The following is a 23627-nucleotide window of genomic DNA, read 5'->3' as shown; positions in this document are numbered from 1 at the left end:
CAGCCACACTGAAGAACCCATTGCAGCTCTAGTACTCTGTGGGAAGACAGCTCATCAAAAGATGAAAAAGTCCTATCAGGTGAGCTAGCACATGCTCGTCATCCCAGCTACTTTAGAGGCTAGAGCAGAGGCAGGCTAATCTAAAATTTAGGCCTACAGAGGCGACTTACCGTGTATCTAAAGGGCTGGTCTTGGGAGGATAAGCAGAAGGACTGTTGTGAATTTTAGGCCACCTGGGCTATATAAAGAGTTACAGCCCAGCATAAGTTACTGAATGAGACTCTCTCAGAAACAAAAACAAAATCAACCAACCACCACCCCCCAAGTCCTAGCAATAGAGCTCAATTGTACAATACTTACCCAGAGCGCATGTACCTATGCTCAATACCAGAATAAGAAAAAAAATGTTTTATTACACTTTTTAAAGATTTTTTTTCATTGTGTATATGTGCACATGAGTGTCTGTGCCCTCAGACAATTTTACAAAATTGTAACAAAAGTTACAGGCAATTGTTAGCTGGGTGCTGTGACTCAAATTCCAGTCCTCTGAAAGAACAGCCAGCATTCATAACCAATGAACAACCTCCAGCCTCCTGCCACCTAAGGGTGGGGTGGGGTCTTAAGTATTCTAGGGTTCAAATGAAAGTGTAGCTTGTTCTGTCCACTCACAGCATTTCCCAGAAAGAATTTTCTCTGCCTGACATTCAGGAAAGAGATTGCCCAAACTAAGTACTAAGTAATCTTGATATATATAAAGTAGTGTCAAGTCCCTAGGATAAACACCTTAATGCAAAAAAAAAAAAAAAAAAAGTTATTTGTACTCATTCACCTAGGACAGTAGTTTCATTCATCCTTCCTAACACTGTGAGTCTTCAATGCTGCCCCTCATACTGTAGTGATTCCCAACCAAAAAGTATTTCATTGCTACGTTGAAACTCTTATTTTGTTACTGTTATGAATCATAACATAAATATCTGTGTTTTCCAATGGTCTTAGGCATCCGCTGTGAAACAATCAGTTGACCTCTGAAGAGTTTTGACCCACAGGTTGAAAACACTGACCTAGGACAGTTGTCCATGAATTGGGTCCAACTTCTGTGCCCATCCTGCCTTGCCCTGAACCTACCGTTCTTAGACGGAAACAAGGAAATGGGCTAAAGCCTACAGTTCTCTCTCAGAGCTGGGATTGTAAGTACCCACTTGACACCTTATATGTGGTGCTGGGATTTGAATGCAGCTCCAAATGAATGTACAGCAAGCTCTCTTAACTGCTAGGTGATTTCTCTGGTTCCTAATTTAGTTGAGCTTTTGAGACAAGATTTCAAGGTAGCCCAGGCCAAACTGGAATCCATTCTCTTGCTGCCTCTGCTTCCCCACCAAGTACAGAGACTTCAGGAGCAAACCACCACACCTGGCTTCCCTGCCAGAACTTTGTGTGAAGTTCACTGTTCTCAGAGAAGAGCCGTGTGCTTTGATGTGGAACAGCAGGGAGAGATGAGTGAAGTGACAGTGCAAAGTGCCAGCCATACAACTCTAGGAGTTAAACAGCAGACAAGGACAGTGCCAGAGGCGGCCGCACCTACATTCTGTTGTAAAGGTCCACTATCCCCTCAATAGTAAGGAGATGGAAGAAAGTGGGCACCCGGGCTTAGGCACTCTATCCCTGTTTGGAGGACATTCAAAAGTTCTCCAAGGTTTCGTTTTGGAAAGGCAAATGATGGTGTCTGTCAGCAAGTGACTAACAGACTGGACTCTGGCAGGAGTCAGGGAAGCGCCACAGCTACCCACAACAGATCACACAGTTCTCTTAGCTCCTACTAGTAGCTCTGAGAATACAGGCCGGCTAGGTAAGAGCCACATAAAATGACTCACCTCAGTTCAAACATCTGTCCTTGCTGAAGATCAGCTATTTGGAGCTACCCACTGATAGAGTGCTGTGGCTGGGAGATTACAGCTGGCCTTGATCAGCATCCCAGAAAGAAGTGTCTGTTGGGAAAACTTATGTCCCAGGATAATCTGTCTTACCTCAAACAAACAATTTCAGACAGGAGAAACTGCAGAACCACACAACCTCCTAGGGCTGCAGCAATTTCCTCGTTCTGAAGCCCCTCACACTACCCTTATAAAGGGTTTTTGCCTTGTCAGGCTCCTCAGTTTCCCAGAGGAGAGAGGCTAATACCCACTGTGTGTGCTAATAAACAGCCTCCTCTGAAGGTCAGACTCTGCTCTTTTGCCTTCCGTCTCTTTACACTGCCTCGGAAATCTAACACCCTACTCTCCCTCAATCCTAGCACTCACAAAAGTACTGTGAATGGATGAACACCTAACAGACTTCATTAACCCACAGGAGACAAGAGAAAGAAGGTAGAACACAGGGAGTAGAGAAAGACACGGGTTTTTATACATATCCCATCCAGGACAGCAGAGATGCAGCTTCAGCAGTGTCTGTGCGGTAATTAAAGGGAACAATTCCTGTGATGGACTACTGAAAGTCATGATCCCAGGGAGTCAGAGTTAAGAATGACAAAGTAACAATAATAAGAGAGTAATTCTAGCACAGGTGTCCAAACTGATGCACACACAGCAGAGGAAGAGTCCAACACGTGCATGCTTTGAATGTGTGCTAGATGCTCTGTGTGTAAGTATGGCAAAGACATGTTTATCCCTGATGATTCAGGTCACATGTCATTCTCCTGTCGCCCAAAGATCACTAGGAAGTGAAATAAACCTAGAGCAGCAGTTCTCAACCTGTGGGTTGAAACCTCTTTGGGACCCTCTCACCCAGTTGCCTAAGACCAGGAGAAAGCACAGATAATTATATTATGATTCATAATTGTAGCAAAATTACAGTTATAAAGTTGCAACAAAATTAATTTTATGGTTGGGGGTTATCACAACATGAGAAACTGTAATAAAGGGCCACAGCATTAAAAAGGTTGAGAGCTACTGTCCTAGAGGGTATTTCTCTTTGTTTGTTTATTGCAATACCTGGGAACTAAACCTGGTACTACTCACATACTAGGCAAGTGGCTGAGCTACTGAGCCTAGCTAGAGGGATCTTTCATAGGCAGCTAAAATGAACAAAGCAAACTTAAACTTGGCTCCAAAAAGCCTAATACCATAATCCCTTGTGATTTGAATACACTTGGCCCAGAGAGTTGCACTATTAGTAGGTGTGGCTTTGTTGTAGTAGGTGTGGCCTTGTTAGAAAGTGAGTGACTGAGGATGTGGGTGTCCTAACTGCTTGGAGGTCAGTCTTCTTAGACGAAGATGTAGAACTCTCAGCCCCATGTCTGCCTGGTTGCTGCCATGTTCTCATCTTGATGCTAATGGACTGAACCTCTAAATCTGTAAGCCAGCCCCAATTAAATGTTGTCTTTATAAGAGTTGCCTTGGCCATGTGTCCCAAGGGAAGATAACTAACATCTGTAAGTGCTGCTTCCCCTTCTTCAACTCAGTGACTTCACACACATCACAACCTCTGTGCAGTCAGCGCCACAATCATATCCTCTTCCCCCTCCAGACTTTCAGATTTACAACTCCCCTCATACTAAGGCTGAGAATAAAATTCCAGAATTTAGGATCTCAAGGTCATTTAATCCAATTTCTCATATTTCAGAAAAAAAAAAAAAAACCTATACCCATTCCCACCCACTAATAGTTAAACAAATTGACAATGGTGAGTCAATTTCACTGGTTTTAGAATCACCATAGAAACACACCTCTCAGTATGTCTTATAAGGTGTTTCCAGGAAGGTATAGCTAAAGAGGGAAGACGTACTCAATGTGGACGGCAGCATTAGGGGTGGGGTCCTGGACTGATATAAAAGGAACAACAGTACTTATAGCTCCTCCTCTCCTGCACGAGCAAGCACACACACACACACACACACACACACACACACACACACACACACACAGACTAGCTGCCTCACTGGCCTGCCACTGAGCCTTCTCTGCCATAATGGCCTCTATCCCTAAAGTAAACCTTCCTCCCTTACGTTTTGTCCCATTAGATATTTGGACATAGTGAAATAAAATAACATACACACCAAATTCTATTGAATTTGGTAAAACTGGGACTAGAAACTGGTCTCAAATTCAGTGTTGTCTACATCCCCAAGACAGTGGATCAGACCTGAAGTGAAGAAGCCCAACCCACTTACCATATATGCTGTGTCAGAATTGTTGGCTACACTGATATCACACTTCTCTAGATTCTTACTAATCACTGTCTTTATAAGATGCTCCTGGGTACTTTTCTGGCTTTTCTGTCCCCATTTGCACTTGGTCCTTGTGCTACTTAGTTTAATGTCAACTTGACACAAGCTAAAATCATCTAAGAGGAGGGAGCCTCAATTAAGAAAATGCATCCGTAAGACTGGACTACTTTCTTATTAATTAGTGATTGATGGGGAAGGGCCCATTGTGAGTGAGTCTCATGAAGCCAGCCCAAGTTGACTTCCAACTCACTACAAAGAGGAGACAAATCTTGCATTCGTCATCCTCCTGCCTCCAGTTCCTACGTGGGATTCCAGACCTACACCATTATACTTGATACACTGTCCATCTCTTTCCCTACACCTCCTCCTTCTCTGTCCCTCCCTCTTATGTACATATATGTGAGTGTATGTATGTGTGATGGTATACGTGCACGTGTGCATTCATAACTATGTGGAGATTCATGTGGATACTGGAAGGTAGCCTTGGGTATCTATCATCAGGAGTTGTCTACTTGAGCTTGTTGATTAGGGAACACTCAATGGTCAGTGACCTCAGGGATCCTTCTGTCTGCCTCAAGTGATCAGGTTACAAATTTGCACCTTGACACTCAGCTTTTTACATAGGAACTCGGACTTTCATGCTCACCCAGAAAATACTTTACTGATGGACTCCTTTTTTTTTTAAAAAAACATATAATTACCAAGTGAAATTGTTTCCAATTTCCTCACTCAGGGTTGGCTCTCAAAACTATGTCCTATACACAAAATACGCTTGGTTAATGGACGTTACAAGAATCCAGAGTAACTTGCATGCAAAATAAGAACCAACACAAATAAACTCTGGGCATAAACAATTAATAACCAAGATTATTCCTATGCAATTAAGGCACAGACCTTTGCCCAGAGCTTACATAATAGCAAAGAAAATAGTGAGTGACCTTATGTCTGGGGCAGTTCAAGGACAAGAGAAGACATACAGCCAAGCACACAGAAAGGACAGAGATTGTGCTGGCTGCTTCTGGCTCACTCTCCATACACATTCATTTTTAGAAAACTGCCCTTGATCTCCTTGTCCTCTGGATGCCAACTGGGCACATGACCAGTCAAGCTATTCCTAGGATGGACACAAAAGTAACGGTCCATGGAAGGAATAATAAACATAACCATAAAAGTCAAGGGACTGACTGAACAAACAGCACTGTAAGTCATGTGTTTGTAAGCACTTGCTATCATGAACTGCACATTGTAGCCACGAGAAGATACAAGAGGCACAATGTGCTGTTTCACTCTTCCTTAGTTTAATGCTTTAAATGATCATGGTTCTCACTGTCAAATAATCTTTAAGGAGGCAGGGATGAGGAGGAGTAAACACAAGCCTCTTTCTTACCAAAGGCCCAGCACTTTTGATACCTATTGTGAAAGGTTTCCAAAGAACAACCACATTATATAGGGACTTAAATAAGTTAAAGGTCTGGTCCAAGCCAGGGGTGGTGGCTCATGCCTTTAGAATCAGCTCAAGGGGCATAGACAGGCAGATCTCTGAATTCATGGTTTGCCTAGTTGCCAAAGCAAATTCTAGAATAGCCAGGGCTACAGAGAGAAACCTTGTCTCAAAAACAAACAAAGTTTAGTTCAATGAATGAAAAATTGTTGTTCATCTCTCAACAAAAAAATGGTGTAGCTTGTAGATAATATCATTTTCATATTTTGGTTACAGAGAAAATCTCTTAAGTATTATATGGAAGCATCACCTGTCAATACAAAGATGATGGCCTATTAGCAAAGGGCAAGAAATAAGAGATGGGAATTCTGGTAGAAGAGATAGGAACTCTGTGAGTTAATGAGAGGTGGGAAGATTTCCAGAAGTTCCAGCAAGCACATGGGGGCTCACAACCATCTATAATGAGATCTGGTACCCTCTCTTCTGGCCTGCAGACATACAAGCAGGTGGGATACTGTATACATAATAAATCTTAAAAAAAAATAGAAGAAGGCATTAGGACCCCCATAGAGTTTTGACTGTCAGCATAAAACTAATTATACATTTAGTAATGATTACAATTTTACATATTCTCTTTAGGAGAGATCAGAATAAAACAGGCTTAGATACAGAGAGGACTGAAAGACAGACTTCTAGGTTACAAGCCATAGAACAGACGTTAGAGGAGTCTTTAAATCAGAATAAAGCATCTTCAGAAGAATCCAGTCTGGAACCTGCAGCAGCAGCGAACAAGGTAGTACCAATGAGAAAAATGCACAAAGGCTTGAGCAACTAGAATGGCAACCCATAGATATGCAATATATTGAGTTAAGAATCCAGACTCTACTTAGTGATACTACCTTAGAGCAATGTCATACATCATATTACATTTTGCAGAGCTTGAAAAAATAAAATACTTACACCATACCATAGACACATATTCAGGATTTAAGTGGCCAATTGCTTTAAGTTCTGAAAAGGCTGATTCTATAATTAGGCATTTATTAGACATTATAGCAATTATGGGGACACCTGTACAAATTAAAATTGAGAATGCTCCAACATATGTCTCTAGTAAAATGAAGCAATTTCTACATATTACAGGTATACCACATAATCCTACAAGACGAGCAGTTGTAGATTTAAAGACATGCTAAACAAACAAAATGTTGTAACAAAGACCCCCTGAGACAGAGTACATAATGCTCTATTTTTTACTTTATATTTTTAAATGCTAATGAACAACAACAAACAACTACTGAGAGACAATGGATTACAGAAAACCTGCTGAACTAAGCCGGCCTGTTTATATTAAGGATGTCCTAACTTCAGAATGGAAGGAAGAAAATGTGTTACGGTTGGGGAAGAGGTGGTGCATTTGTTTCCACAGGAGAAGAGAAGCTATAAATTCTTTCAAAATTAATAAAAATCAGATTTGACCAGGGGAAACCCCCCGAAGATATTGTCTGCAGAAAGAAAGAAAGAAAGAAAGGAAGGAAGGAAGGAAGGAAGGAAGGAAGAAAGAAAGAAAGAAAGAAAGAAAGAAAGAAAGAAAGAAATCAATAGGACCAACAAAACAAGTAACATGTTGCTGTTCCTTCTACCTGGTGAACAGCTCTGAGACTGGCTGGGAGATGAAAATGTCTCCAGCCAGGACTTCAGCTAAGCATAGCCGATAAATCTTGTTGGCTACAGAATCCTTTGAGCTTGGTTTTTCAAATGCTCACTTCTCTAGAACAGGCACCAAGGCTCCTCAGGGGTTAGTCTCTGACCCTGGACTGCAGTGGCAACTGACTGAACAGCTGTGTCCTCCTCCTTTTGTCCCCCTCACCCACCAAGTCTGGGGATGCATTGAACTAACATCATTGGACCTTCCTTTCTTCCTCATCCATGGGAATGGCCTCATCTAAAGAAAAACTCCAGCCTCTCAATCTAGCACCCAACCCAAAGGGCTCCAAATTTATTCACTCTTGCAATAAAATCTAGCCTCAATATCCTTTAGAAAATTGATCCAAATGTGGCCAACTAACAGCACCCTAGATTCCAATGTTATTCAAGACCTTTACAAATACTACAATAGATCAAGGTCAAAGGAAAGATTGTCTCTATTCCCTATTTTGCTCCACTCCAAGCCCTGTTTGTTTTCCTCTGGTCTCCTCCCCCAACACTGTGTGAATGTCCTATCTTTAAGTTACAGTTCATGGATCTGTAAGACTGTTGTAAAGTGGTAGCCAGAATGTACATAGTAGGAGAAAAAGAAAGCAATGGAGTAGACCAGCCCCAGAGTGCACATATCCCTCACTAGCTGGTCCATCTCCTTGGTGCCCCCCTGAGCATCCTCTCCTAAGATATGTAAAGACCTTTTTTTTTTTTCTGAAGAACATCATGAGTTTTCCAGGCAAATTGACAGAACTAGAAAATACCATCCTGAGCAAGGTAACTCATACACAAATGGACATGCATGGTATGTACTCACTAATAAGTGGATATTATCCAAAAAAGTACAGAATACTCAGGATACAATGCACAGAACTCAAGAAGGTTAACAAGAAGAAGGCCCAAGTGAGGATGCTTCAATCTCACTTGGGAAGAAGAAGAAAGCAATTACAAGTGTAGGGGCAGGAATGGGGGGAAGGGGGAAGATGAGTAGGTATGGTCAAAGGAACAGGAGAGAAGTTCTGAGGACCAGCAGAATGAATGGAAATATGCAACCTCAGGGGGTGAGGTGGGAGGTGGAGGGACCCTATAGAAAGTACCTGAGACCTGGGAGGTGTGAGACTCTCAGGACTCAAAGGCCCAACAGTGGGGAGAGGGAACTGGTAGAGTCCACCTCCAGTAGAAAGACAGGGTATCTGGGGTTTCCATCCCACAGTCAAAAACTCTGACCCAGAATTGTTCCTGTCTAAAAGAACTGCAGGGACAAAAATAAAGAAGAGGCTGAGGGAAAGGTGGTCCAGTGACTGGCCCAATTTGGTATCCATTTTTAGGGGAGCCTCCAAGGTCTGACACTATTACTGATGCTATGGTGTGCTTACGACAGAAACCTATCATGGCTGTCCTCTGAAAGCCCAACAAGCAGCTGACTGAGACAGACCAGATGTTTGTCCTTTCTCACCTGCCATGATCTGAGATTATCATGTTACAAAGCAAACTGCCAAGAAGGAGGTCACATAACCTTTATCCCTGCCAAAGGACAACCCAAAGAGATGGATGGGTGCTGTCCTGCTGCTGACTGCTTCAGACTAGAATGTGGCTTTCTGGAGAACAAAGAGCTGGTGGCTGAGCAGGGATGAGGCAAGAGCATGGAGGTGGAGTGAGAGCCACAAGCCAAGGACCTGGTGGCAGGAAGTCTGGTTAGGGTGTAGCTGAGAGTCTGCCCCCAGGAAAAGGCCAACAACTTTATACAAATGTCTCCACATCTTTATTACCTCAGGAAGGATCCACAAAAGCCCCACAATACCCACACATCTCTCCATAAACTGAAGTTTACTGTATTTATGCTTTATTTTGATGCTAAATGATCTGCAACTCAAAATTTTAAGGCTCAAATTTAAACACAAGAACAATCTAAAGGAAATGCAAGGACAAAAAAATGGAACAAGACTGAAGGAAAGACCATCCAGAGACCACCTCCACTTTGGGATCCATCCCATATGCAGACACCAAACCCCAACTTTATTGCTGATGCTAAGATGTGCTTGCAGAAAGAAGCATGGCATGGCTTTTCTCTGAGAGGTTCTGCCAGCACCTGACTAAAACAGATGCAGATACTTAAAGCCCCAACCATTGGACTGAGCCTGGGGACCCCAATGGAAGAGTTAGGGGAGGGAAGGACTGAAGAAGCTGAAGGAGATGCAACACCATAGGAAGACCAATATCAACTAACAGGACTCCTCATAGCTCTCAGGGACTAAACCACCAACCAAAGAGCATACATGGTCCAGTCCATGGCCCCAGCTTAGGTAGCCTTATGTGGCTCAGTGGGAAGGGATGTGCTTGGTCCTGTGAAAATTTGATGCCCCAGAGAAGGGGGAATGATAGAAGGGTGAAGTGAGAATGGGTAGGTAGGGGAGCACCTTCATAGAGGTGAAGGAAAGGGGAAATGGGGTGGGGGGTTTGTGGAGGGGAGACCAGGAAGGGGGACAATATTTGTAAATAAATAATTAGTAAAAAATTTAACACAGATAAAGCTATAAAAACTGGTTTTGTGTCAACTTGACACAAGCTGGAATTATCACAGAGAAAGGAGCCTCAGTTGAGGAAATGTCTCCATGAGATCCAGCTGTAAGGCATTTTCTCAACTGATCAAGGGGGGAGGGCCCCGCCCATTGTGGGTGGAGCCATCCCTGGCCCAGCCCATTGTGGGTGGAGCCATCCCTGGGCTGTAGATCTGGGTTCTATAAGCAGGCTGAGCAAGTCAGGGGAAGCAAGCCAGTAAGCAACATCCCTCCATGGCCTCTGCATCAGCTCCTGCTTCCTACCCTGCTCGAGTTCCAGTGCTGACTTCCTTTGGTGATAAACAGCAGTGTGGAAGTGTAAGCTGAATAAACCCTTTCCTCCACAACTTGCTTCTTGGTCATGATGTTTGTGCAGGAATAGAAACCCTGACTAAAACAAAAACCATGGATTATTTTGCCCATGGGTGGGTGAATCACAAGGTTATTTGGTGTGAGCAGAGTCCAGAAGACAGCTTTGCCTATCCAGGTGTTCAGCAGCATCTGATTCTATCTGAACCTTCAAGGTCTATAGGAGGCAGCAGTAACCTGAAGGAGTAACCAGGACTCTCTGAGATATATTCTAGAACAGTCTGTAAGGGATTCAAGACTGCCTTTAGAGGAATCAGAAAGGAGGAGGCCAGAACTAAAGTCTCTTCGATAAAGCACTCAGACTACAGACCAGCCCATTTGGATGGACAGCTCTCCTTCCCAAGGCATGAATTATCCCCCCTCCCTCCTTCATTCCCACCCATCCACCCATTTTTCCTCTTCCACAGTACACTCAATAAAATAAAGTAAATAAATAAATAAATAAACTATTACATTATTGTTAAAGATAATTAAGTCATACAAGTTAGTAGTCAGTCACCTTATGAATGATCAAATTCTTTAATGTGTTCAGTAATTAGCCATGCTAATTACTAATGAAATTAATTGCTGGGATAAGCTTTATTTAGCCTCCTGTATGTTTTCAAATTTTAACCTAAATCAAGTAGATAGAAATAAGCAACATTTGTTTAGTTTAGATATAGTCAATAAATAATTATCCTCAAAACTTTTCAGAAATCTGAATATGGCACTTAAAATATTTAGTAGAAAAGGCTTATTTAAAAAGCTTACAGAGTCCCCCAGATCCTAGCAGTGAGGCCCCTCCCCAAAGTCTCCAAAGAAGATGTTGGGGCACAGAAGGATTATCTGGAGATTGCTTTAAATGTGCCAAAACTGCACTCCATCACTTTCAGGACCCTGTGCAAGCTGTGGACAAGCAGGACACTGAGAGCTGATTGCTTGCCTCACTTTCCCTGGCTAAGGCAGGCCAGTTTGGTGGATCTTCTGGGCCTGGGTGCAAAGCCTAATGATGCCCTGACCTCTCTGCATCATTTTCCTAGTGTATAATATCCAGGTAGCCAGCCAGTCTCTATCATTTTTAACAGATCTGGAAGCTGCTTGGACACAGACGTTTATCCTTCTCAGATCTGATGGGGTGGACAATGAGGCTAGTGATGCCTTCTCAGTGTAACAGCAGCAACCAAAGCTTCAGCTGCCTCCCCAGTTCTCTTCACATGTAACATCAGCCTCAGGCCTCAGCTGCCTAGAGCTACTGCTAGGTCTAGGCACAGCTTAACTTTGTACCAGACTCTGAAAAGAAATAAATTCACAAAACATTCCATATAACTTATTACTATCTTTTTATTTAAAGGAGATCACTTTATAATTACTGTGATCAACTGCCTGTGTCTGTTGGTAAATAAGTGGATAGAAAAAAGTGTAAAGTTTATACACTCGAGATAAGAAAGCTTAAGTGAATTATAAGGAGCTAAAAAAGTGCTTCAACAGATGTAAATGCAAGTTTAAAAGGTCTAAGAAAGTGTCTTAAAGTGTTTAAATACAATGTGTAAGAGTATAAGAATGGGCTGGAAGGCTGGCTCAGAGGTTAAGACCACTGACTGCTCTTCCAGAAGTACTGAGTTCAATTTCCAGCAACCACACAGTGGCTCACAACCATCTGTAATGAGATCTGATGCCCTCTTCTGGTGTGTCTGAAGACAGCTACAGAGTACTCACATACATAAAATAAATAAATAAAATATTTTTTAAAGTATAAGAAAGTAATTTAAGATATATGTAAACATTTAAAAATATTTCAGATTTCTTTCCCTCACTATGCAATTGTTACATAACACTTGAAAAGTTCAGAGTTTTAACATTCGTCAGTGGAGTTCTGATAAACTATTAATCTAGCTCTGGTAAAGCAATGACTACTATTATCATTATCATAAGCTCAAGATTTTAAATTTCCTTTGGTTGTCTTCTAAGAATAAACATTAAAAGTGCTCCTCATTGTGCTAACAACATTTGTCTGATCTATATACGCCCAATCTTCTGGATAGAAGAAAAAAGTGTTAATGCTTTTCACCAAAGTCACATTTGGGCTCCCAAGCTTTACTATAACTCAAAGGTACACTGTCTTTTCTACAATGTGAAACTCAGTACAGATTACAGACTGTGGTAATGCTAACATATCTAAAACTTCTTTCTTTTTATGAACTTAAATTCTTGTAAGCTTCAGTGAATTGGCTTGACTCCACCTCTCACAGGTCAGACAGACTTCAGAGAAGTTTCCCCAGCTGCCTATTCCGCTTATTCCTGAGGGTGGGGTACTCCTCCCCCTTTTCCCTGGTCTCGGGACTCTCCTCCCCAAAAATACCAGGACCGTGGGCCTAAACATTTAAATGTACACCTAGGGGGAAAAAATTCCCATCTGAGTGGTGGTAATACATGCCTTTAATCTCAGCACTCAGGAGACAGAGAGATGGGGATCTCTGTGAATCTGAGGCCAGCCTGGTCTACAGAGCTAGTTCTAGGACAGTCAAAGGTACACAGAAATCTGCCTCAATCAAACCCTATAAATTTCCCCCCTAAACTCCTTAACTTTACTTTATGTCCCTAATTTATATTAGGGACAGAATATATAGGTTTGTTGTGTGGTGTTAAACTCTGTGTCATCCCCTGTCCCCCTCCCCGATCCACTAAGGTACTCTTCACAACAAAGCGCAACAGGTGGAAAGATGGTGCAGCATTTAGTAGTGTTTGTTGCTCTTGAAAAGGACCAGAGTTCAGTTCCCAGGATCCATGTCCAGCATCTCACAGTTGTCTAGAACTCCAGCCTCAGCGGACCCAACACCCTCATCAGGTCTTTGATGGCAACCAAACACACACGTACATAGACACACAGAAAAATAAACAAACATACATATAAATGAAAGTAAAATAATCTTTAAAAGAAGGAAATTATGTTAGTGAAATAAGCTAGTCATAAAAAGCCAAAGGTTTTAAGAACCAAATTTAGCTTATTAAGAACTACTTGAGTAGTCGAACTCATAGAAACAAAGTAGAACAGAAACTCCTCACTCGACGTGGTGGTACAAGCCTGTATCCCAGCCCTCCAGAGGTAGAGGCAGAAGAATCAGACACTCAAGAACGGTCTCATTTACACAGTAAATTCAAAGCCAGCCTAGGCTACAGATAAACTGTTTCCAAAAGAAAGAAAAAAAATCAAGCTTGGAATCATATCTAACTATGTTCTCCAAATCCCAACAATGCCCTATGTAATAATCATAAGGGACCCTGAGTTTGACTTCTAGTCTAGCCTCTCATTTATTAGCAAGGCTCTAGATACCCGATTCCAAACACTGTGCCCCGACTGAATGAAAAAAGTCTCCTATCCTCCATAACGGCATACGCACAAGAACCAGTCATATGCCCATAACATACATACACTGAAGGTAAGCAGCTGCTGTGAACACACTTATTTGTTCATCAGAAAGTTGTTTCCTAAGAGTCCTTGTGATCTTGGTTTCTGGCCATTTGTCCAGAACCTGGCCCTATTCTGATACCGCTGGAGGCAGCAGCTGTCTCATACACAGTCAGCCTGTGCTCCCTTCCAGGGAGATGTGCATATCGCATTGGTTAACAATGCACTAGCACTGTCTAGAACGCTGAGCCAAGACTAAGTATTATGGTAATTCTTTAAGTCCCAAGTCAATACTCAAAGTGAGCAGTAGCCAATCTAATTGCCAAATACAAGGTTCAGTACCACCCACTTGAAAACTTAGCACCTTCCATAGGTTTCCATCACAACAGAGAACAAGGCTCTGAACTTAATGAGCTGTTCTCAGTATTCATGTGCTCTACACAATGAGAACTTCCCCAGATTTGGTTCTATCCTACTTTGGATTCAGGGGGAGAAAAAGAAGATAGCAGCAAATTGTGTTGCCATGTAGTAGCAGAATGAATAATAGATACAGGAACTTGTCCAGGACCAAAATCTGTCCCCCACATGGAGAGTAAACCAGGTGCAGAGAACAAACCAGCCACAGGAAGGCACATTGAGTGGCAGCTCAACCTTCTGCCTTAGAGAAGCAGAGGGGAGGCTTAATTGTAAAAACTAAATGAATGACATTTAAATAAAATTAAAAACAGGAAGGAGACAGACTCCAATTGAACACAAATTGGTGTCTCTAAAGAAACAGGTCAGAGAGAACCGTCTGCATAATTTTTGTATACAATGAAGAGGAAAAGATGTAATGGAAAGGCAAAACTTAGAGCCTATTTTGTGGTGTGGTATAAAGCTAGGATTGGGTGCCACTAAACCCAAATCACAGCACAGGAAGATGCATAATTTCACAGTGACCAATAATAGACAGGGAGTAATAGTATCCCACTTGCTTAAGAGAGAAGCCAAGGAAAGCTAGAAATAGCATTGATATAACAAACTAAAACCACGAAAACCCTGGAGGCCCCATAAGTTCCAGCCAATTCCAGCATCCCTGGAGAAGAACCACAAATCACCCAGGGACACCAGCAGTGAGTGATCAGCAGGCTCCCTGTCAATCAAGAACAGTGCAGGAACGCACAGAAATACCTGCCAACCGAATCAATTTAAAATACACTAGATTCCTTCTTAAAACACAAAAACTCAAGCTTCTCCTCCAGGAGACTGGCTGGATTCTCATTCACAACCTTTCCTAGCGCTCCCTCCAGAGGATCTGACGCCCTCTTCTGGACTCCACCAGTACTGTACACATGTGGTGTAAAACTCCCACACACATGAAAATAATTAAAGAAAAAATGGAAACCTTTTATAAAATAAAAAAAAAAAAGGAGAGGGAAAGAGGAGGAAAGGAAAGTATTAAGAGCCTAGACTTGGGGAAACGTAGGACCTCTGTGCAGCTCCCCATCACTAAGCATGCTCAGGAAACAACTTCAGTTCCAGCTTCTTTCCCCAGCATTATCCAGCTGAGTGATACCCTAACTCACTCTATGAAATTCAGCACTCTCTGAAACAGACCATGTTCATACTACATCAGCCACAGAACCAAGAAGACTACTCTCTCCCAGACAACAGAAACGCCAATATCAGATCTGTCTGGCCCAGGCAAGCAATGTAGAAGGATGACACCTTATCCAGCTCAACTCTGTCTCACTTTAGAACCAGGAAACTACTACAGGCATAGCAGCAAAAGCAGCTGCTCCTTTCCTCACCCACCCATGAACCTGACAAGATACTGACTGGCCTGTGGAAGGTAAGTCTTCTCTTTATATAATGCAACTTTCACACGTAAAGGAGAAAATTTGTTCCTGGCTCTTTCAAAACTTTACCCTTTATGTGAGAATCTTTTTCCATTTCCCCTACCCCCCCCCCCAAAAAAAACCAAGGTTTCCTCTGTGTAGTCCTGGCTGTCCTACAATTAACTATGTAGACCAGGCTACCTGCCTCTGCCTCCCAAGAGCTGGGATGCCTGCCTTCTCCTTGTTTCTTATCTGAGAGAATGAAAGAGGATTCAAAATAGTTCAGTTTTAGATTTAGCCAAACATAATGATCGAACAAGGAAAAAGTGCCCTGGTCATCTTGTCTTGAGCTTTCTATACACCATCAGACCATTCTCCTACCTGCTCACCCACCACACTACTCACTCCTCCTGACTCTGAGCCTTACAATTTTGTCCTTCCTGAGTCCTGGGATTAGAGAATTTTGACAAGCATAGTCTCTTCAAAACTAAAAGGAGTCAATAGCTGTCTGAGATGCTCACTTTAGCGTAGGTTTTGGGGAAAGGTATACTTTCAGTATTGTTAAAGGAGGTTGGGGAAAGGTACACTTTTACTATCTTTGCAACTTCCAATAAGTCTATAATCACATCAAATTACAATTTAAAGAAACAAACTAAGCCAAAAGAAGCAGACAACTAAATGTTCACAGATAAGTAACTACACATTGGGAAGGGCTGCCAAAATGCCAATGCCGTACCTACAGCAGAATTGCCAGATAATGATATACATCAAACAAATCCGTTTTTCTCTTGGAAAAAAAAAAAAAAAAAAAGCCAGCTCTGAGCTGGGCAGTGGTGGCAAATGTCTTTAATTCCAGCACCGAGGAGGCAGAGCCAGGTGGATTTCTGAGTTCAAAGGTAGCCCAGTCTCCAGAGTGAGTTCCAGGACAGCCAGGGCTACACAGAGAAACCCTGTCTTAAAAAAAAAAAAAAAAAAAAAAAAAATCAGTTCTCTGTAACACCCACAACAACATAGCTTCCACCAACAGGCTCTCAATTTCCAGCCTCAAATTGTTCCTAACCATGAAGGCACAGGTTGTGCCAGTGATGAGAGAGCCAGCTGGATCCGGAAAACTATGACACTCTCTGGTGTTCCATGGTTCCCAGTAGGTATCTAAAAGGTCAGACCATGTACAATTTCCCTTTCAAAAAGCTAAATGCTTGGGATGCTATCTAGCACAGCGAAGCTTAACAGATTGTTTTGGGGGCTTTGGGACCTTCCTTCCTGCAGGGAGGCAAATGTTGCCTAGTGATCTACATCTTAGTATAGAAGTCAGGAACTCTTAAGTTCCAATCATGACTGGTATCTGGCTCATAATCCTTTGTAAATTACTTAACCCTTTTGCATTTCTGCTCCCTTTCCCCCAGAATACAGATTTAGGAATGGCTGGCTTTTTACCCTGAAACACGGCATAGTGAAGGGGTAAAGACTTTGATCTACAGAGAAATGCTGAATAAAGAATCCAAGCATAAATCTGCCTTTAAACCATGTTTTCAGACTGTGGAAACCACATATTTAGATGCAAGCTGCTCTCCCAATGCTCCTTCTGCCTACTATGGAAGTAAAATAAGCTGTCTCTAGGAGGCTCTGCTCAAGTAGCTCCCTTCCCAACAACTGTAAGCTTCTCTTTAACACTCTACCTATTCTTTGGTTAATGGTTCAGAAATCATCAGAGTTTCCATCTTTCACTTGGTTAAAAGCTATCCATTCATCTGTTTATACAGAAGAAACACACAAAGGAAAGAGAATATGCTTTACTTCCTTTGTATCTCAATGATTCAAATAAATCTTAGTTGGGGTTGATCCTATCCAGAGATGCTGGGCAGCATCCCATCAGAGCATTACAATAATCACAGTTACAGGGCGCTAGTACTGCTGCTGCTGCTGTCATTTTAAGGTAGAAGAAACACAATTATTGTTTGTTTTTGGTGACTGTTAATTCATTATTAATGAAACATCTACACTGTCATCTGTGAATTTATTTATTTATTCAAATGTTTTCTAAGTTCCTATCAAAAGCCCTGTAGTCAGAATTGGAGAGCTAGCTTAGTGCTTAAGAGTGCTTGCTGCTTTTCCAGAAGCCACAAGTTCAGAGCCCAGCACTCACACAGAGCTACACAAGACTCTACATAAATAAACACATAAAGTGCCATAGGGACAAAGAAGAAATTAGACAAAATAAAGAAAATTATCTATAGCCTCAGAAAGTTCAGAGAAGTTGGCTATGGTGGTACATACCCTGCAGCACTCGGGAAGAAAGGTAGGTGGCTCTCTGTGAGTCTGAGACCAGCATGGTCTACATAGTGTATTCCAGGACAGCCAGGTGACTGATACAGTAAAACCCTTTCTCAAGATAAGAAAAGTTCAGAAGAAGATGGTGCTAGAAGTACGCACAGATAGGACAGCATAAGGAAAAAGCCTGACTAGACAGTAGGATAGAGTCATCATGTGTTTTCCATCTGAGGTCATAGCTGAGTCTCAGAGGCTCAGGAACTGCATGACTCTTAATGTAGCATATGAATATACAAACAGACATTTTCTGGATACGCAGAGTCCTGCTTTCATTCTGGTTTCAAAGATAAAAAACTGCTTTATCTGATCCCCAAACCTCATTTTCTGTCTTCATCAGAGATGAGTGTCAGGTAAGATTTTGCTCAGAGACTGACATTTAAAGATCATAAGAGGATTCCCAAACTTTCTACATCTTGGGGAAAATAATGGTTCCTAAAAAGAAGGGCAAATCAGACATACATGACTTCTTTCTTCCATATTCCAACTGAAATGAGCACAGATGTCCTCCTACACACTCAGACACCATGGCAACAGCCATTGTACAAAGAGTGCAGCAGGGAGTGGGTCAGGGCGGTGTGCAGCCACTGCAGGGAAAGGGAGGAAGTAGGTCTGAGCCCTCCTAACACAGCTGGCTTGTTCCGCTCCCACACCTACTTCTTTCAATATTCATTTCAGGAATTTTGGAGACTTCTGGCAATTTCCCCCCAAAACAGAGAGCAACCACAGAAATAAAAATTAACACTCAAAAAAATACAGTGACACTGACCACCCCACATTCCAAACATAGAGGCATCTGGACCCTAACTGAGTATCTTCTATAAGCTCAAAGCCTTCTGGCTGTTCAATCTAACGTACATGCCTTACACTCTCATTTATAAATAAAATCCATTTATAATTCACAACCTATACATGGGCAAGCATTTAACTACATTGGTTTATTTGCCATGATGAGTTTCACACTCCTCCCTCAAATCCATAACTCAGAGGCAAAGAGAGAATGAAAACATGGGCATTCCAACATATGAGGGCCATCCAAGGAGTGGGCGGATCCAACAGAGCCACACTTGTACTCACTGGATGCGATATTACACATTATTATGGGCTCTGACTGCATTGGCTGGAGCACTGTATTCTGCAGCTTTCCTTAACACCTCAGCTCACGGTATACTCCATGTATGCACACACAGAGCCAGGGTTATAGGAGAGCTCACCCAGTCACTGCAAGTAAAGAAGGGCTCAGAAGATAAAGGTGCTCACCACCAAGCCTGACAACTTGAGTTTCATCCCTGGATTCCAAATGGCAGAAGGTGACAAATGACTCCAGTAAGTTGTTCTTTTATCTTTACAAACATGGGTAGTGTGCATACATAATGAATCAATCAATAAATAAATGTGATTTTTACAAAAGAAAGAAAAGAAACTAACCTCACAAAGCACAAACATCTATGCCTAAGGAACAAGCAGTCACTAATGGTTCTCCTACATAACTCCTTCAACACACCAAGGACTGACTGCTGATCATCAACCAAGACAAGTGATCACCGAGAGGAATACGGCAGAAAGTTCTCACAGACACAGTCAGCCAATCAATTCAGGATAAAGAACTGTTTTTTCTTTATAGATGACTAATTAAACTGATCACTGCTAGGCGTCCTCCAGTTGTAGTTACACCATGGGCAATTCCAGCCCTGGGAGGCAGAGGCAGGAGTAACAGCCTCCTCCATCTTAAGACTAGAAGCCATCTTGTCACAAGATAAAGTCACTCCTGTTTTCTGTAAATCCACTTTCTCCTATGTTCAATGCTGTTTTTTCAAACCTTGCTTTAAGGAAACAGCCCTGTGTGACAGGAATAAAGCTTGCTTACTTCTAGTAAAAAGAATTTGAGCAATGATTTTTACTCTCTTTCAGTGGGATTAACAGCAGATCTCTGAGTTCAAGACCAGCCTGGTCCACAGAGCAAAGCACAGAGAAACCATGGCTATACAGAGAAACCCTGTCTTAGAAATAAATAAATGAATGAATGAATGAATAAACACATAAAGGAAAAGAAAACAGTGATAGAAAATATGAAAGGGAAACCTGAAAGACCCAAGGAAAACACAGCAAGGCAGAGTAGAGAGTGAGCAGCTCACAGTGGACAGAGAGCAAGAGGACAGGGAATGAGGGAAGAGGGACCAACTAACCGGTCCACAGGAGCCAGGGCAAAAATGACCAAAAAAGAAAAGATAAAACTAGAAGAGAACCAGAGGCGGCAGACAACTGCTGCTCCACAGACTGCTAACCACTACCTATAACATCCGCCCACCAGAATCTGACCACAGGCACTTGTTCCACATCCTACAATTGCAAGTTCATGAGTCTTCCTGCTCTAGTTTTCTTTATGTTCTGGACTTCCAGAGCTCTATATTATATTAGTACCTCTATGTGGTGGCACACGCCTATAATTCCAGCATTTAGGAGGCTGAGACAGGAGACAGCCTTGAGTTCAGAGCAAGACCCAGCAGTCTCAAACAACACACACACACACACACACACAGTCTTTCAATATCTCCTCTAGCATGCCCTCATGACTATATTCTTCTCTCCTAAAACTCGAACTAGAATTGCCACGGTTGTCCCATTAGTGTGACTCTCCTGCCCTCCCTTTTACCATCATACACAGTAACTGCTGAAAAACTTGCTAATCCATTAATTAAAGATTTCTACTTCCCATTATGGAGGACTAAATTTAGAAAGCCAAATTAAGCTGGGAGGAAAGCATGTGTCACAATAAGAGAGATGAATTCCACAGAAGGGGCTGGGCTCCTGGCCTGCATCTTACAAAGCCCCTAATATTAACGCTCTCTTCTGCTCAGCATACAGAGAAACATCCCGCCGGAGGGCAGCCACTCATCACTGCAATCATCTGGAGAAAACTATTATCCCATCAGGTCACAAAAGCCACAGGACATCAGCAAGCAACTGCCTCAGAGGACAATCTTTGCTTTCCCAAACCTCCAATTTAGTCACACAAAAGAAAGGGAGGCAAGCTAGCATTAACTGTGCCCTTAGAGAAGAGCCACTTCCCGCCTGCAGAGATGGCAGTGACTTTACTGGGTTACCAAATGGATAGAAAGACAAAAGTAAACATTGTAATTTTCTGTTTTGTCTCTGGCACAGGGGGAGTGGTACCATCTACACAGTCTGTAAACAGTAATAATGCCAGATGTAACAAAAGAACAGGGTTCCCCCCATCTCTCCGCCCCCATCCCTATCCGCCTAAGGCCATTCCTTATGAGATTACTCATCTTGAGGAAACGCACAGAAGTTTCCCTATAGTCCATATGCTGCTACCAAATGGAAGTGGTGAGAATCCAAGTTTGCACTGGTTCCTCCTTGCGTTACACAAAGCCAGAATAAGTAAGACTCAAGACATTTTTGTTTGGCTGGTTTTGTTTTTTAAGTCAAGGGTATTACTACATAGCCCTGGATGGCCTGGAATTCACTATGTATCCCAGGCTAGCCTAGAACTCACAGAGACCCACTTGCCTCTCCCTCCAGTGCTGAGAATCCAGGTTTGTGCCATTATGCCTAGCTGCCAAATTATACCTCTTCTTAAAAATGTTTTCTTTTTCCTTTTTTCTCACTGCTAGGGATCAAACCCAGGGCCTTATGCTTGCTAGGCAAGCACTCTATACTAAGCTAATCGTTTACCCCTAGAACCCAAGAAGCTATTAATTGTTTCTAAAGGCTAACAAACAGACAAGAGTACAGGGGAGGGGAAGGAACAGGGAAGCAAGTGTGAACTACATAGCATGCGAAAGTCTAGACTCAAACAAGACTGAAATGTTAAAAATAAATAGTATAAGTGGAAATAGAGCCTTTCTGACAAACTGTGAGGGTAACAGGGCTAACAGTCTGAGCCTGAGCCTAGGACTTCACAACAAGCACAAAGGAACAGGACAAACTCAAGAAGGAACATTACCTGACCAGAGTTCCCGCCAGGTATAATGCAGGCGAACTCTACACTTCTTCTGGTAACACAGCAGTTTATGCACTACCTGGACACACCGCCTGCAATAAGAAAACCAGGATAAGCTTCAGAATCCAGCACAGCTCCCCTGTACTCTTCCTGTAGGGAGGCAGCTTTGCTGGGGGCCACAAAGATGGAGGTTAAAAAAAGTAGATAATAGCCAATTTCCTCTGTCAGTCTTTCATACACACAAACTGACTCCCCATCCCCTGCTCGCCCCCCCCCAACACACACAATTTGTGCTATCCATGGAGCTACAACCACTTAGAGGCCTGTTCTTAGGTACCACTGAAGGGACTATCAATGGCTCTTCCAGAAGACCTGGGTTCAATTCCTAGCATCCATATGGCAGCTCACTACTATCTGTAACTCTGGTTCCAGGGGATCAAACATCTTCTGGCCTCTCTGGATACCAGGCATATATGTGAATTACAAGTGTACATGAAAGCAAAACACCCACAAACATAAAACACTGTTAATTTAAAAAATTCTAAGAGAGAGAGAAATGGATTGACTATTTTAAAATTAAAGACATTAAGACTCTAGATCAAATTCAATTTTAAGAGGTGGCTCAGCAGGTACCAGGTTCTTCCAAAGACTTCAATAGAGTCCCAGTACCTACACAGAGCAGCTCAGAGTTACCTTTGACTCCAGCTCCAGGACCTGACACTTTCTGGCCTCTAAAGGCACCTGCACAGCAAGTTCCAGGACAACATGGACTAGGTGAGACTCTGCCTCAAATTTAAATAAGTAAGCTGGATGGTAGTGCATACCTTTAGTCCTAGCACTCAGGAAGCAGAGGAACTGGGATCTCTGTAAGTTCAAGTCTAGCCTGGTCTACAGGGTGAGTTCTAGGACAGCCAGGACTACTCAAAGAATCCCTTTGTCAAAAAACAAAACATAAACCAAGCAGAAACAGTTATATAATGAATGGGAATAAAAAATCAGCCTAGGGAGGCAAGGAGCACACACAAATCCAGTTCCTTAGCTGCACAAACCAAGGAATTAGTTGCAAGTGCTGCAGCAGCTACAAGGGCCAACAGTCCAGTCAGCAGACTGCTCAGTTATACACATCACAACAACACAATGTTTCCTTTGCTGTTTTGAAACAAGATCTCATGTAGCACAAGCTAGTCTCCAACTTAATAATCATTCAAGAATGACCTTGAACTCTTGATCTTCCTGGCTCTACTTCCCAAGCACTGGTATTACAGTTTTTGGGGGGTGCTGGAGTTTAAACTCAGAGCTTCATGCATTCTAGGCAACAATTCTACCAAATGCCCACCCTGTTTTGTTTTGTTGAGACAGGGTCTCATGTAGACTAGACTAGCCTTGTACTTGATAGGTAGCCAGGCTAATGAGGCAGGGAATATAGGAAGAGAATGAGGATATGGAAAGGAAAGACAACCCTCCACTCCTGGCTGCCTCTAGTTGAAGACTCACCTGGCTGAGAAGCAAGAGTAATTCTAAAACACAGATAATTCTAAAACAGCAATGAACCAGATTAAAGCCTGAAGGCGTATGACTTTGTGTAGGACAACATTTCACCCATATGTTTCTGGAGATCGTAAAATTAATTTTGTCTCAGTGGAGACCTAACTTTCTGCACTATATCCCTGTGCTCTAGAGGTGACTTTATTCACATAGCATCTCATTTAGATTTATGACGACCCTCTGAAGAAAAATGTTTCAAAAGCCACCAAACAGTCCAGCTGGCTACTCTGAGTTGCAAGGCGTCTCCTGGGGATGCTCACACTCAGGCTTTCAAGTCTTTCTTACCTTCTTGCCCAACAC

General features: G+C 42.4%; 1 protein-coding gene across 1 annotated transcript in view; it reads right to left on the bottom strand.

The window, feature by feature from the left end:
* The window catches only part of ARMH3 (armadillo like helical domain containing 3), a 173549-nt gene that overhangs the window by 82127 nt on the left and 67795 nt on the right, over nt 1–23627 (bottom strand). The window contains exon 20 of the mRNA XM_080913266.1: nt 21786–21874. Within this exon, the coding sequence (XP_080769392.1) occupies nt 21786–21874 (89 nt within the window). The remainder of the gene's footprint in view (nt 1–21785; nt 21875–23627) is intronic.

This window comes from Micromys minutus (assembly GCF_963924665.1).
Source record: "Micromys minutus genome assembly, chromosome: 2".
Lineage (NCBI taxonomy): Eukaryota > Metazoa > Chordata > Mammalia > Rodentia > Muridae > Micromys > Micromys minutus.
The sequence above is the reverse complement of the archived record's forward strand: the minus strand, read 5'-3'. Positions and strand labels throughout refer to the sequence as shown.